A 16,663-nucleotide genomic window follows, 5' to 3' on the forward strand; every position below is an offset into this window, starting at 1 on the left:
AAACAATCCCCCTCTTGATAGCTCTGGGGCATTAATGTTAACTTGTGCTTGCAGTCGCATCTTGATTGCGATGACTGCATCTCCTCTAAGCTCCGTGCATGTTTTTCATTCACAGGGAATCGCTCAGAGCAACATCTTTTCTTCTTATTCTGAACACTCCCAACAAGCTAGGCAGTGGAATGACTTGCCGTGAGTTTGATAGCTTTCTCCGGTGCGACACCGATGAGCTGCGGGAGGAGGCCTGCAGAAAAAAATATTATTCATAGATACCATTAGTATACCTGACAGAGAGGGAGAGAGAAAGTCAGGTCTGAAATGAATGCACTCTCTTGTATTTCTCGTGGAATGAATACATCCACTGACAGCGAGAACAATACGAGCTGCGGGGTTCTCGTGTGTGTAAAACAAACCCATAAATATTTACAGATGTGTCTGATACATCTGATGCACCGAAAACACAAAGGTCCCATTGAGATGGGAACAAAAGTCCCAAAAAAATATGACACTGCCGGTGCGTATGGGATCAACATTGCTGAGGCCCTGATCCCACTGTTAGTGGGGAACAGAGGGAGCGCTGTGTGGTCACCGACAAGATCGGGGTGGGGGCAGGGGCGGCGCGGGTTGGGGGTTGGGGGGGTGGGGGGGGGGGGGGGGTTTGAGGCTGGGTGCTACGGTGGCGATAACCGCCGCACTGTTTCACCGTCTGTCCTTCATCAGGCCAGATAAACTTCTGAAGGAGCTGCTGAGTGACTGCTGCTGGTATGCGGCCAGAGAACAGCCGAGCGTGTCTGTCTCAGAGTCAATCACCCTCTTATCGTGTGCAGGGAGAGGAGGAGACGGAGCCAGACCTGAGCAACAAAGAGCTGCAGCAGTAGATGGCAGTCTTGACTTCCCTCCTATGAGCAGCCCGAGGGGAGAAGTGTTCTATATCACAGGGCCTGCAGCACCATTATCATCAGCGGCCGAGGCGGATCAGACGCCGCCCGCGACATGAGTTCTGCTGGTCATTTTCCCCAGGGAGCGTTCCCAGGTATTGAGATAATGACAAACTCGACCCCCGGGTGTCGCTTCCCTTCTCCTGCCGAACACAGAGGGCAAAGGTTTCTGGTATCAATTAGCAAAAACCACGCTGCTGATATTTGCGCGCTGACAAATCCCGACGCTTTCCCATCAGGCAGTTGGTTTTGCAGAGACGCGCCCGCCCCCCCCGCCACATGTTGCGCCCGCTGCTGCAGATTTCCAGGATCCTCTGACGCACTGTGAAATCTGCAAAGGATTACCTCGGTAGAATCCAAAGACGCCCTCGTAACGCAGCACTTTCTTGGCGCAGTCAAAGCTGTTCTTGTACATCAGCTCTCCCACAAAGGAGCCCGTGGAGCGCTGGTTCTGCATGCGCGTCTTCACCAGGTCGATGGGGTACACGGCCGTGGCGCCGGTGGCTGCAGAACACACATGTTTGTCACTGGTTAGAATTTGTCTCGTCTCCTTCTGAGAACAATCACAAACATATTAAACATAATGTAACTACCTATTCATTAGGGTTTACAGTTTGCTTGACACGTAGACTGTTGCCACTCCTCTCACTGTATACAGCTTTAGAAATAAACGTAGCTAGTTTTAAGGTTAAAGTGACCTCAGCAGTTTTTTCTGTTCAATTGTTTTTTTGTTTTTACTTTATTGTGTTTTATTTGATCCTCGTGCTTCCCTTCAATGTTTGCTCATCTCTCATTACGGTAAATGTTCTCTATTTATCTACTTTTCCCGTCTTGATGGTCACTTCAACTGCTTCACAGTTTTGCCATCCACCCATTCTTCCATTCTCCCATTCAAACAGTGCATCTCTGTCAGGGCCAATTGGGGGTGTGGGGGGGGGTTCAGTGTCTTAACCACAGATACTTCAGGGAGCCAGGGATTGAACTACCAACCTTCTAAATAGTGGACAACCAGCTCTAACTCCTGAGTCAACTTTGCCTCCGCCCAACTCTGGTAATTCCCCCCGTCATGGAGGTTCTGTCTCCCCCCCCCATCCCCCTATCCATTTGTTTGATTGTTCGAAATCATGATAACACAAAAAGTACAGGACAGATTTTCACGAAACTGAGGATCCCTGATCCCAGTATGTTTAACATGGCGTGATCAGGAGTGTTCCCTCTTTTCTAAGGAGAGAATTCATGCCTCTTGAATTAAAAAGTGAGGTAAATAGAAATACACACATTTTGTGGGTATTTAGAAAATAAACGTGACTCAATTTAACACACCTAAACCGGTGAGGATTGGGGATGAGGAAATCATAATTGTCATCATCAATTATTGATGATTATAAGGTGAAAATGTCTATTAAGCTGAAAGTAACACGTTCAGATTCGTCATTAAATCCATCTTAAATCTGAAAGATCTTCAATTCGCTGTCGTATATGACAGCGAATTAATATCAGCAAATACCAACATGTTTTATTTTGATTGATTATCACGTCATTGTTTTGATATCAGTGAATCCAATTATTGATAAATCCCTAAACCATCAGCTCTAAAATAGTTTGTCATGCTCTTAGAAGCATAGGGACCAACTTGTCCTCTTTGTATTGTCATATACGATTAAGTTGTAAAATAATAATTAGTTATTCAGCTGATAAGTTTGTGGGGAGGTTGTTTAGTAATCACTTGGAGATAAATAGAGCCGTGTTTGTCTATAAACTAATAAAACCGGTTATTACACTGGTAACTGTGGGGAAACTGCTACAGGAGGTGACGCTGCAGCGAGTTGCACTAAGCCTGTTTGCAGCTCCACTTGCTGTGTCTTGTCTTGTTGACATCAAACGCTACTGAAATGACTCTTCTCTCAAACACAGAAAAAGGCTGAGTCAGCACAGAGGGTGATAAACAGCTTATTATCCACACGACTCTGCAGTGTCATCACACGCCTAACGATACTGTACGTCTCTTTCTGTCCGGCCTGATGGAGGATTGATAGGGTTTTGTGTGTTTGGGGAGAGTACACACCCACCCACCCACACCCACACACACACACACACACACACACACACACACACACACACACACACACACACACACAGAGTAAGAGTGTGTGTTCATGTCCGAGGGGCAGTTATGTCAGGGGATTCCTTGTATCAGTTCCTTCCAGTGTAATTAGACTGAGATTCCAGAGAGTGCGGTTCCGGAAGATTTGTGTCATTCCAAAGCTCCGGCCCCAACGACAGCCTGGAGCCACCGATGGCACGGCAGCACAATGCCAGAGGCTCACATCACAACCCCTCTCCTTGCAGCACAATGGCCCGGCCCCGGGGCCTCAGCGCGCCAGTCTGGCCCGTCTAAGGTTACCCCTCGGGCGGGCCTGGGGGCTCCGCAGCAGACATGTCACTCACCTCCGGCCATTGCGCCCAGGCTGAACCTGTAGGCAGACTCCGCAGCCTGGAGCCAGATGGGCCGAGACGGGTCATGAGCGTGCTGTATGGGGAAAGAAAGACACCAGTGGTCAAATGAATCTGGAGAAAGACGTGTGTGTGTATGTGTGTGTGAGGGAGGGGGGGTTAGAACGCTCAACGTGTATCGGCTGGCGAATGAACTATCGTGAACCAGATACATTGTGAAAAGAAAAAAGGCCGTGAAGGACTCATCAACAGCGGAAGGCGAAGGAATGTGGACATGTCATATAATGTCTGATTCATCAGGCAGTATTAAATGTCACAGAGAGGCAGAGCAGCTCTGGTAGATGACTGTGTGAACCTGTAGCCTCCCCACATGTAGCATGCGAGCTTAAGGTCTTCTTTTATTTTTACAACAAAGTAGAATTTCTCTGTTATCTACTCGATCTGTGGAATCGGTGTTTGATGTTGTAAGTGGAGCCCCTTTGTTTTCGCTGTGGGGCAGGGGAACAGATTAGCCCCACAAGCCTTTTCCATGTCCAGATAAGTATCTACATGAATATTACACAGTCCGAACGGTGTGTGTGTGTGTGTGTGTGTGTGTGTGTGTGTGTGTGTGTGTGTGTGTGTGTGTGCGTGTGTGTGTGTGTGTGCGTGCGTGTGCATGCGTGCGTGTGCGTGCGTGTGTGTGCAGGTTGAGGCTGTGAGTAACTACCAAAGCAGACGGGAGGGGAGCAGGGCAGATCACTCATTTCCAGTTTCCCAGATGCTTCCACCGAGGGGTTGCATGCTAACAAGATCGAGGTCTTGATCAAAGGCTTTAAACTATTAGCCTACTTCCACTAAAGGGCAGCTCTGTGAATTGCAGCATCCCCCCACAAACACACACACACATGGGAATCAAATTCCCGACCTCTGAGTACCCGAGTCCCAGGAGCACGAGCGGCTTCAAAAGCTCTGACCACAGCCTGAGATAGAGCCGTGTTATCCGGTGGAGGCAGGAACAATTTGGTTCTCCCACATCCACCTTGACTCCCACTCCCCTCCCGCCATTAGCGGACCTCGCTAAAGGCTCAGAAAACTCCTCAAGCCTCACACTGATAAAAGCCTCTTATTAGCTTCTCAGATGTATGATTGCAGCTGATATGTATGTGCCGCTATACTGAATAAAGAGGAGAGAGGCTTTTATGGAGAGGTGCGACGCAACAATCCGTTCCTCTTTTATAACTGTAATTGCCGTACTTTTATCTTGGAGTTTTAGTAATGTACTTCACAAGGGAGGAAAAACATGGGCACTCTACTAATTCAGTGACTGAGTATTCTCCCCTTTTTTCTGCTCCTCTCTGAGAATAAAGCAGCAGGAGACGACTTTGATAAAAAAGGCACCAGGATGTGAGGTGTATTAGCCGAGCCAATCAGACTACCTGTTTCTGGGCCTCTGCTAGGTGGTATGGCATGGCTCCTTCCTCCAGCGGGGCTATCCTCTCGATGTCTGCGTGGTTCAGCCGCCTTCGCGCACAACAGCAGGGGAGGAAGGGAGGGATGGAGGGAGTTAGGCCAGGAAAAAGCAAAGAGCCCTGCATCTACCGCCGACCACGCAGCAGCCGGTGACGTAAGATTTTCCACAGACCTTTTTTACTGGCACATAACCTGAAGTTACTGCAACTTTAAGCTTCTATAAACCACAGACAAACAAAGATGGACGAGCGCCCGTGGCAGTGCATGTAAGCGAAACGTGTTTTGTTCCTCGGTGCATGAGACAAATATTCCCCACTGGCCTGACGCTTCATAAAGTCTGCGTTCATGTTTTTTTTTTGTTTTTCTTGTAAAACAGCCGGTGGAGCAACTGTCGTTAAATTGAATCTGCAGTAACTTCATCTTTACAGCCAATAAACAGACCCGTAACATACTTCTACCTATTCATGTCGGAGTAGAGAAATAGCAGAGTTTTATATCAAATGTTTTCAATTGTACATTTTTGAGGAAGCAGCAGAGGCAACCTGCCTGACTTCATCGATGGAAGCACGGAAGGAAAATCCACTGGCTGTAAAAGTATCCATGGCTTTGTTTAGCACCTTTTAATTGTACCTCACGTGCGGCATCTTTTTCCCAACACATTTATGTTTTACACAAAAAAGATGTAAAACTATACTATAGAGTATTTGGACAATTGACATTTGCCGTGATGAAATTATTCCAGCTTTGTTATTAAAAGCTTTTATATGCCTGAAAATCACTGAAGGTATGAATACAAAGACATAAATGAGAACCTGTGAGAAAGCTTCTCTCAGCTTCTCTCTACATGAGGTGAATAAACATACTCCACAAGGTAAAATGAGAGTTATGCAGAAACGTACCCAGAGTGCGAGTGGAGACCAGAGAGCTGGTACAGGATGTCAATCTCCATGGGAGTGATTTGTCCAAACTTATTGGCGGCATGAGCAAACTCCTCTACAAGACATCAAAGATGAAAAGGTGAAATGATGCAAACAGGATTTCAAAGTATCAAATTCAAACGGGAAAGGGAAAGGTTAGCTACATCAGGTATATCTTACAGTGGGCTAGTATTAAATAGTATTTGCAAATACAGCTTCTTGGTCTGTTTTAGTGTTAATGCAGATTTTTTATATTTAAAACCACAAAATCAATCCTGTATGGGTTTTATCTCCTTATGCTTTGGTGCACTCTCTATCTCTCTTTCATATGTGCTTTATATTCAGCTCTGTATAAAGCATCAGATGTTCTTTCTCAAAGGAAAATAAATGGTAGTTATTGAGGGAGAGAAAAGAGCCGGTGATTCACATCCTCCACAAAGATCTTCCTGTCAGGTCCATGGATTTCAATGCTCAGCTTCTCTGACCTCGATATCACTTCTCTGGGACTGACAGCTGACAGGTGAGTTTTTGCATTTACACCCACCCATCTTATATTAGAATTAATAATAACAAGAATCATTTGCAAATACTATATGTCCATAGACTTCTCTCTCTGCGCGGAGACAAAACTATGGAGCGAGAGTAAAGGAACATACAGAATGGGAAACACAATCAGGAGCAGACGTGACTGACAGTGCGACCGTCAGTCACAGATCTACACGTGAGGGGGTGATCTGATTACCAGGTTAGAAATGTTTTTATTTACCTTTGCAATTTAGCACTACAGTTAATGCTCCCTGTGTGCTCACTCACACCACTCTGTCAAGAAAGTTGAAATGTGATCGGACAGCGACCTGAAATGCACACATGACCGTTTCATTGATGTCAAGAGGACCCTCCTGTGTGTGGCGGGGGGCGGGGGGGGGGGGGGGGGGGGGGGGGCGGGGGTACCTTTGGTGAGGAGTACGTCTCTGTGCGTGCCGGCGAGGGTGCTGTAGATCTTGCGGACAAGCTCCATGTTGTTGAGGAGGGCGTTGAAGGCGTTGAAGTAGGAGAAGCTCACCATATGGGAGGTGCTGCCTCCTGCAGCCTGGAGAAAGATCCAGAAACTGTCATTCCAGCTGTACAGGTGGATTTGAATCTGTTGTTCTCTCTGTGTTAGGATTTCTTTTCCGGGTGTATCCTGCCCACCTCCTCTTCCCCCCTGTTAGTCCATGTTCGGTGTGTGTCATATGAACACCTGAGCCCCCCCGTCAACACTACAACCTGAGCTACACGTGATGACCTCACACACACTAAGTGGTAGACATGCTATGGCTGCTTGTCTAGCTTTGAAAATGGAAGTCAATTTCTCTTCTACATCTCGAGTCGGTAAAACTACTTGGACACAAGTTGCTGAGTTGCAACTAAAATTTGGTAAATGACAGCTCTGTCTGGACAACTTAAGTTTTGACTCTTTGATCCTTGGAGCCATCACCTGTACCAGAAGTTAAGACCTGTCCATCAGTCAACCTGTTCATACTCTGCGTCTTGTTATCAGTTTTCTTCTATATCGAACGAATTTAAACTCATCTTGGCTCCACTTCCTTGTTTATGCATCTCAGAGTTCGGCCTTACATGACAGCAGCTCAATGTAGATGCCCCAGCAAATCGCTCAATCCAAATCTCTAATGCTTCTAAAAATCTGAAAACTCACTGAGACCAGATTCTCCTCCACGAACGGCGTCAGCATGTGGTGTCTGATGGTGGCCATGATGTCGCTGAAGTCCAAGGCAGTGATGGTGCCACTTTTGTTCTTGTCTTTCTGTGCAAAGGCCTGGCGGGCATGCTCCAGCTGTAGCTCCTGCAGTAACACACACACACACACAAACACCCGCACACACACACAAAAGCCATTAGCTGACAAAAGAACTGTTACTGTGATGAGGAGCATCGCATTACAAGTGAGCAGAGAGATGGAACTTTTGAGGGAGAACATATAATAATGTGAGCGACGGACGGAAGTGAGAGTCATCAGATATGACAGTGTCAGACGCTGGCGTTTGTAATCACCACTGTCTCTCTGGAGACTAATGGAAACCATGTCCAGAGAAGTCTGATCCCGGAGCCGAGCCGAGGTGGCCGGCAGGTGTGTCTGCAGGAGGATGATTCGATGTGACAACCGTGCAATCAGAAGGGGATGCAGGGGGAGGCTGACCCCGGGTCAGTGTCTGCTGCCGAGGCTCCTCGCACAGAGCCGGAGGATCACAGAGCAACGTGGCTGCAGTATTTAGCTGTTACTTCATCTTTACACTCGGGTTCTGATAGCCTAATCAGTGGATTGTTGCTGGAGACTAATTCTCACAATGTTTGCTGATTATGTTGCTGATGACAATTTGTTGTCTCACGAAGCTTAAAAATCTTCTCCCACGTCTACTCCCACTGAAGCTTCAAGTCCAGTCATGTACCGCGTCAGCCATGTGGTGGCAGAGCCCCGACTCTAAACAGTCAAACCTCCGCACAGACTTTTACTCCGGTGAATTTTAAGTTATACTCACTACATGCTTGGACATGACAGAAAAACAAGTCAATGACAATGACAGATGTACATTAAATCCTGCACACATAAGGGTCTTGGTGTAGTGGTGGGAAGTTGTAGTCAAGTATGATGAACCACAAAGTGCTCTGAGGGATCCCACACTGCAGTGGAGCCACAGTGCAGTATGTCTTTACCCCGAGACCACCCGGCTTCTGCCTGAGACCACAACCCTCCACTCCCACCCAGGTTCCTCCCTGATCGCTCTGCTGCCACAGCACGGGCGGCATCGACCAATGAAGCAAAGCAACAACGCTAAGGGTCTGAGTGACGCACCGGGCTACCGAAAACCGCCAGAACAGCCGAAGGGATGAAACGGTGAAGATGCAACACAGCTACAATATCTGAGGAGGTCACACACAGCATGAACTTCGCTTTGCTTCATCTCCATTTGTCCTTGAGCAGACTGGATGGTTGCACCTTTATTGATGCAAACCGATTTTCTAACGTTCTGAAAGGATGTGTATGTTGCATCGTGTTGCGTTTACATACAAAACTGTTAAACTGGAGCTGCTGAGATTAATACATTTACACTGTACTGTGTTAGTATGGAAGGAAAAACAAACAAAAAGTCAACCTCACTTCTAATAAGTAAGGGACGAGCAGCTGGTTATCTTAGTACAAAATAAAGTTTTTAACAGGGTTTGTGTTCAATTCACTGCTCGAGCCACAGTCACCTTCTGAAATGAAAATAAGACAAAACAGAGAAGGAACAAGTGACTGACAAAATATAACATCTAGCTTTGATGACAGTGTATAAGGGCCACTCAAAGAGGCAAAAAATCTGAGATTTCGAAAATAAGGTTTTAATTTCACATGAATAAAGTGACAATATTAGGATATGTCTCATTTTACAGGGGAAAATATAAAAAGATCGCCTGTAACAAATGGGGAATGTGGAGAATTTTCTCAATTAATGCTCTAGTATAAGTTTCACAAATTACAAAACATTTAATCTTTCAGCACCACATCATCATACGTATCAGGACTTTGGAAAGATTGTATAAGAAACTGAGTCTATCCTGAAGAATGTTCCACCCAGACGTACCGGAAATTGCCTCTTCTGTGGAGGAGGTCTACTGAGAGGTTATCGTTGGTTACATCTGTTTGCTGTAAACAACAACTAATCGCTTCTTGAGAACCCAGGGGTTTCCCAAGAGGCGATTAGATTGGTTCAATATTTTGAACCCAGAAGGAGTGGAACTAAATTACTATTTCATGTTCATAATATAGCATTTTTGAAATATTAAGATTTTTGTCTCGTAATCTCAGATTTTTTCTTCAAAGTTGAACCCAAGACTCCCTCAGAATCCGACTGCCTCCCCTCATGTTGAGCAAAGACAGCCAGCTGCTTCCTAATTGAGGTCAATCTTCTCATCTGACACTTTTTCACACAAACCTGTAAGAACTGGGTGAACTCTGTGTAGCTGAGGTTCTTGTTTCTCTCGTGGCCGAAATGCAGCTTGATGAACTCACAGTCCCAGCTGAAGGGAATGTGGTGATGCACCGTGGTCTGGCTGAAGATGTCACGTACATTCTCTGGAGGAGGGAGACACAGCAACTTCAGCTTCAATATGAAGAGACAGATGGTAAAAAACATGCAAAGGTGCACCTGCTCTGTCCGTCTCATCTCCTCGTCCCATTTACCAAGAGGCTCGTTATAGCAGAGGAAAGAGTCCATTTGGACTGGGGAGCTGAATGTCTCGCTGACAGTCCTTTTTACATTTTCAGGGTTCATCCAGGGTATTTTTCTGTATAAGCGCCGCTCCCAATCTCAGTCACCTTTATGGAAGCCCATCGCACAGACAGAGCATCGCAGCAGCTCCTTTGAATGACTCTGCACCTCTCAGTTTATGACATGCTGGTTTCATTTCTCTTCCTTTCAGACGGACCTGGTAATAATGTGAGGTTCCAAACAGCCCTCTTGCTGTCCTGCCTTTAGATGAGACTTTATAAAATACAAGCAGCTGGCATATGTAATGCTTTATAGAGAGGCCTGAAAAATGTGGCTCCTGCTCCATTAATTTACAACTCTCAACAGTAACAATAGCAGGTGCAACCCAGAAAAGTCAATGTTGCTTTAGAATAGTTTTTGTTTCTCTCCATCTGCATGTTTTGTTGTTATTAATCCAATGAAACTACATCAGGATACCGCTTCAAAACCTAAGTGCACGTGCCTGTAACTGGGGAAAACATCAGGCTCGGTCAGGTTTGGACATGGGTTGACCTTGGTTATTTTTCTCTCTGGACAGATAATTGCTGAAAACCCCCACACCAGCCTGCTGACATTAAATCACCATGTACGTACCAAAGGAGATGTTTCCTGTGCCGGTCTTATCAAACAACTGAAAGGCAAGTATGAACAGGACGTCTGGGGCACATAGGACTGATTCAAAGGCCTGAAACTCCTGGAAAGATATGAGTCTGTTTGGACAAGAAAGAAAGAAAGAAAGACGGAGGGAGAGAGAGAGAGAGATAGAGATATAGATAGAGGGAGAGAGAGAGAGAGAGAGAGGGAGATCAACAGAATCTTAGTTGACTTGGCTAGAGAAGGAAAAAAAAACAAAGCTAGTGACTTGAGGTTCAGAACAACAGTCAAATGCACTGATGTAATATCAGCTGTGGTTTTGATCTGAGCTTTTGAGTTAATTCATGTTTGAAAAATCTGCTGATTTAAAAAGAAACGACCTCAAAGTGCATCAAGTGGCTGTTTCATCATATCACAGGATCTCTGTGAACAAATGCAGCTGTGCAGGACATTGCAGATGTTCACATTTTGATTATTTCTTAGATCTTTTATTCATGTTGTCTAAGAAGTTAAGCTTCGAAGTTTATTGTATGGCATCCTTGACAGGCCTTTCAGCATCTGCAACAACTGATGTTATTTGATGGTGCACTGACAGCTCCCACTGAATCGACAGAATATTTCATCGGTTATTAAAACGTTAGCAGACAAACTAATGAAGTATCTGAGAGAGAAAGACAACACACATGTAATGAGAGTTGTATGTCGAAATGGCCTTAGAGTGAAAAATGCTGTGACAAACGGGGTATTAGAACTGACTCTGGGGATTTACATATCTAAGGATAACAGAAGTCGCTCCACAGTTACCTCCCAGTAGGCACTCACCCATCTTTGGTGGTGTCGGCCACTCCGGCTATCAGCTCCACAGTTTTGGGGTTGTGTTGAGGCTGTGTTTGCAGACCTAGGTAGCTCTGTACAAAGTCCCTGGGGGTCATGTAATGCTCCCCATCCTCCACCACACTGGCATACTGCAGAGGAGACACACACAGAGCTGTCAACGATAAGCATGGACCTTACACATGAGGATTTGAATAAAGAAATTCCTTTGTGTGCATAGAAAGAAAACGATGTGGCGATGGAATACAATGAATGAAGGAGAGACAAAATAACAACCATCAGTTGATAGATCAAGAAGTCTGTCTTTCTATAGCTCTCTCCATTGGTGTCTCTTTTGTATGTGCTTACTTTTCAAAGCCAGCACAAATGGTTTCCTGGCCCTACATGATAGGAATATTTTAAAAATATACAAAGCTACACTACACAATGACTGAAAAGCCTCAGTTTTTTTTCTTTTAATAGTCAAAGGACGAATTGAAGAAAAAGACTGGTGCTTTATGTACAGCAGAGAACCATATACATGTAACTATCAGATAACTGAGATATACAATTGCATTTAAACATCACTACAACTGCACTCAGTAGAGCGCATCCCTCTGCAAAGGGACAACGGAAATCAGTCACCGAAATCTGGGAAATGTAAAAAAGAAAAGCCCTATCTCACAATGTTCAAGAAAGAAAATAAAAGTCCTGATTCCATCTGCTGATCAGGATCTAGACCAACATTTAATGGGTCCTTCAGTGGCCTATACCACATCAGTCCACCAAGTTTTGCGGAAAGGCGCAATATAATATACGATATTTATTTTATATCGAAATATTGGGGAATTTTTATTTTTGGATAATCTATTGAAATAAATGTCTGAATATTCAAGGCACTTGATGCAAAAAAATTCTTCTGAAAAACTAATATTACTATAAATCTTAATTACTAGATTCTGTTTGTCCACTTAGCAGTTCCTAGCAGTTCCTAGGGAGGCATTTGGGGGTTCTTGTGATTGCTCAAGGGCACTTCAGAAACAGTTGAGAGGTGCTATTTCACTTTCAGCTTCCAAATGAATCCTGCCTGTCTGGTGGTTGAACCTTGGATCACCAGCCCACTTTAAGGTCACCAATACCACAAATTGACAGTAGAATTATGGATAAAAATGTCTTACATGTCACAATATTGATATATATTGTGATGCAGCACATATGTGTATAGATCCAGATAAGGTGAATCTGTTGAAATAAATGCCAAAAATTCAAGGTTAAAACCTGTAAATTGAATATTATTACGAGTCATATCTTTGGAAGGTCTTAAACATCCTTGACATATGTTTACAGAAAAATCCTGCCCAAATTGAACATGAATTGATCAAATGTTAAGCCAGAGTGACCATTTATCAATAATAATCACCTTTTAACTGTGCCTGACTGAAGCAAAACAAGCTTGCAATGCAGCAGTGTCTAACCTGAGGTCACAGTCAGGCTTTAAGAAGTAAGGTCATTTTTAGAGCCTGCTTGGATTTCAAGTTGGAACAGAGATAGCTCTGGAAACACAAGCGCCACATGAACTGGCAGCAGAAAGGCCACACTCGTGGGTGTGAGCCAAGCTCGGATAGAGAGCGCGTGAGACAAACAAAGACGGGAGTGTGGGAGGGGGACCTTCACGCCAAGTGTTTTCAAGGCGACAATTCAACACACTCCGCTGAATTAATGTTTTAAGTGAAAATTTTAATTCCGAGCAATTTATTGCCACATTTCTCCGTGGCATGATTGTGCAGCCATTCACCCTCACAGTAGGCCTCAAGTAGTTCTTAATCAAATTATACAGGCAGTCGGAACGAGCCTCCAGTAATTAACTCTTCCACCTGAATATGCATCAGAAATGATGCAGCTCACTCTCAGCCTAGTCAACAGATGTGGAGGGACCACAGTTTGTGACTTGGAGTCATGACTTACAAGTTTATACCCAGAGCAAAACGTGTGGATTAACACACAACCAACACACAAATATCACGGTTTTATATCTTTGACCGAGCTTGAGGAGAAAGTCATTGACATCCTGCTGATCACAACACACTGGAAACACACACATGAAGTCAGAGCAGGGGGAGATTCTCTGTTGAAGCAGCTCCAAAATTAGTCCAAGCATTTGTGTGACCTTTACTGAACTATGTATCCCAATGGACGCCGCACAGGAACTACCACCGACTGCAGCACAGAAGTTACACTTGTAACACACAGTTATACACAGTTATACACAGTTGTCTTGTTGTAGGCATTTTCTTTTCCGTGTCTTACCTTATGAAAAATAGTCTTCAATTCATGGGGGTCGGCTCTCTTTGTTAATTGCACCTGCAACACACACAAATGAGAAGAGTCAGAATTGACTGCAGACCTCAGCAGGACACTCAAGCCACACGTTCAATCCCCTGATCAATAAATCTGAAGTTCACACTGTCACAGTTCAAACTCTGATCTTAACAGAGCTCAGCAGGGATCGATCCCAGACGACCGTGACAACACCCTGCATGAGGAAGCAACCGAGCTGCGATCCACTGCGAAAACCCATCTCTAACCTCACGTCTCTGACACACACATGCAACAGAGGAAACACATCTCAGCTGAGTATGTGAGGCCGGTGCGGATGCGCCTGTGTAAAGATGCAGGATTCAGATAAACAAAGAGGGAAACTCCGCTGCATCTTGTCTTTTTCTGCCGGAAGCTCTAAAGCCACGAGTCCGCCCGGAAACTGTCTCCTCTCCTCAGCATCCAGCAGCGGCTCCGCCTCATCTCTACTGTGTTTAAAGTTAAAGTCAGATAAGAAACAGATTGACGGAGTCACCTTGACCGCCATGCTGGCTGTGACGTCAGCTGCAGAGGACTGGCGCAGGCGCTGGGCATCGGCAAGACACACACACCAACACACACGCACACACACAGACACGCGCAAACGCTGAAATATATTTAGACAAGCATTGTCCCTTTCTGTTTTCAGGGCGATGTGTGTGTTCATCAAGGAGGGAGAGTGTTTGTGTGAGTCTCTGTAGAAAGTTGGTCTGCGGATATGTTACAGCATTTCCTGTCTGCCCGGGTCACGCGAGGTAACGGTTCATTGAGCTGTTCTGATTCAGCATGTTGACAATATGCATGTATATATACAATCATACATATTCAGTAAGATACAGAAATATATATATATTGTATTATATGCTACAATATATACAGTGATATATATTCAGTCCCATATCATTTACAGCAACATTTGCAGTAGCATATGCAAATATATATACAATATCATATTCAGCGGTATATACACAAATATAGAATATATATAAACATTAATATGTACAGCATTATGTAGTAAAATATACAGGAACATATGCAGGAATATACACCGCAACATGTACTGTAATATATACAAAAACATTTGTAGTATCATACAGCAACATAAACAGATCTATACAGCAACATATGCAGCAACATATTAAGTAATATACACAGCAACCTGTACTGTTATATATACAGCAACATATATATAACTATATGCATCAACATATGTAGTAATATATGGAGTAACATACAGAAACAAATACAGTCAAATGTTCACTCAGATGTAATAACTCAATAATTCAAACACACATAACAAACCTCTTTAACCCATCAGCATTCTCTCTTCTCATTCCCTGCAGTTGCAGAACAGAAGTCTAAACGACAGTAGTTTGAAGTTCAGAGATCAAGCAGCATGTTCTGACTCCATGCGGACACAAGTTGTTGCCCAAGGATTGTAAGGGTATGTTATTGTTCATGAAGGGGATAATCTAGTGATGGCAGTGTAGTAGAGGTAAAATTACAGTGGCTTAAATATGATGGGGTAGATCATTCATTGGTGCTCCTGCAGGACAGAATAGCTGAGGCTTGGATGATAGCACAGCATTACCAGAGCTCAGAGGGATGCTCACAATTGCACGTTCCCCCAGAGGTTCAATTTCTGCACATTTTACTGAGATAAAGCTTTACTGTAACCCAAAGGAAGAAGTAAAACATTTTCATACCAACTGTTATCAAAAATTCGTTTTTTATCCCACATTTGCGTCACCATAAACAGAGCTATGAGTTGCCTTTCGAATACTTAGATTATACTCTTGTTCTACTAAGAAGAGGGAAGAAATAAAAAAAACGTTATTTCAATTAAACACCAAAACTTCACTGCTTTCACTCAGCAAACACAAAACAGTAACCAATGGCATTCAAGTTTGTAATCCTGTATTTAATTGATAATTGTAAAAGTAAAATAACCTTGTTTTTCTTTCCATGATCATAAGGTGTCTTGATATGTATTTTTCATCTCTAATAAAGTAGGTGTTAGCTTACCAATGCCAATTATATACTATAATAATATAGTAACAAATCAAAATTAAGGTAGGCCTTTTTGACTCATTATTGCATATTTTTTGAATGCCAAGAGATGGGGTGGGGGGGTCAATGGCTGGCAGATTATTGAGCTGCTTATCGGCCATTGTAGAAGAATATATTCACTAATATTAGCCTTTGTATTAAAACAACAAGTTCACTAAATGACTAGATGACAAAACTTTGGACTGTGATGACATTTTTCTGAGTTGTATGACATTTTATTAACATCTTCTAATTGTTTTACTGGGAAAACAACAGATTACAGATTAATCGACCTATAGTTAGGGTTAGGGTTAGTTAAATTTTTTTGCGTAAATTTATTTAATAATTAGGGCCCAAGCACTGACAGGCACTGACAGACAGTGAGGCCCTATTGAAATTGTAAGGATTAATATTATTATTTTTCAGGCAAATTAATTGGCTTTTTGAGGGCTTTAACATTCTTACCAAAATTTGCAGAAATTAGAAAGTGGTGAAAATTTACTTTTCATTTATTTTCTGTTATTTATTTATTTGTATTTTTTTTTTGTTTATTTTTTTATTTACTTAATAAATATTTACCTCCGGACAGTAACGGACTGCGCACATCCTGCGCAGAAGCGGACTGCGCGGGATTCATTTTATTTTTAAATTATTATTATTTTTTTTTAATTTACATAGTTTACGACATCGTGCAATGAAAAGGCGCTTGACGTTCTGCCAAATTTAGGTTTTCAATATCTTACAAAGGACACTTCGGCATGCAGTTGGGGTTGAATGGGAATCCAGCGACCAACCTTCGGATTGG

At 43.7% G+C, this 16,663-nt stretch overlaps 1 protein-coding gene across 1 annotated transcript in view; it reads right to left on the reverse strand.

Annotated features, from left to right (window-relative positions):
• LOC133967130 (electrogenic aspartate/glutamate antiporter SLC25A12, mitochondrial-like) overlaps nucleotides 1–14,402 on the reverse strand; it is a 19,503-nt gene extending 5,101 nt beyond the window's left edge. The window contains exons 1-12 of the mRNA XM_062402369.1: nucleotides 14,306–14,402; nucleotides 13,762–13,815; nucleotides 11,464–11,606; nucleotides 10,642–10,757; nucleotides 9,733–9,872; nucleotides 7,455–7,601; nucleotides 6,710–6,848; nucleotides 5,741–5,834; nucleotides 4,808–4,892; nucleotides 3,384–3,465; nucleotides 1,281–1,439; nucleotides 189–241 (exon numbers count right to left, since the gene is read on the reverse strand). Of these exons, the coding sequence (XP_062258353.1) occupies nucleotides 189–241; nucleotides 1,281–1,439; nucleotides 3,384–3,465; nucleotides 4,808–4,892; nucleotides 5,741–5,834; nucleotides 6,710–6,848; nucleotides 7,455–7,601; nucleotides 9,733–9,872; nucleotides 10,642–10,757; nucleotides 11,464–11,606; nucleotides 13,762–13,815; nucleotides 14,306–14,317 (1,224 nt within the window). The 5' untranslated portion in view covers nucleotides 14,318–14,402. The remainder of the gene's footprint in view (nucleotides 1–188; nucleotides 242–1,280; nucleotides 1,440–3,383; nucleotides 3,466–4,807; nucleotides 4,893–5,740; nucleotides 5,835–6,709; nucleotides 6,849–7,454; nucleotides 7,602–9,732; nucleotides 9,873–10,641; nucleotides 10,758–11,463; nucleotides 11,607–13,761; nucleotides 13,816–14,305) is intronic.
• Between the last annotated feature and the right edge of the window lie 2,261 nt (nucleotides 14,403–16,663).

This window comes from Platichthys flesus, chromosome 13 (genome assembly GCF_949316205.1).
Source record: "Platichthys flesus chromosome 13, fPlaFle2.1, whole genome shotgun sequence".
Lineage (NCBI taxonomy): Eukaryota > Metazoa > Chordata > Actinopteri > Pleuronectiformes > Pleuronectidae > Platichthys > Platichthys flesus.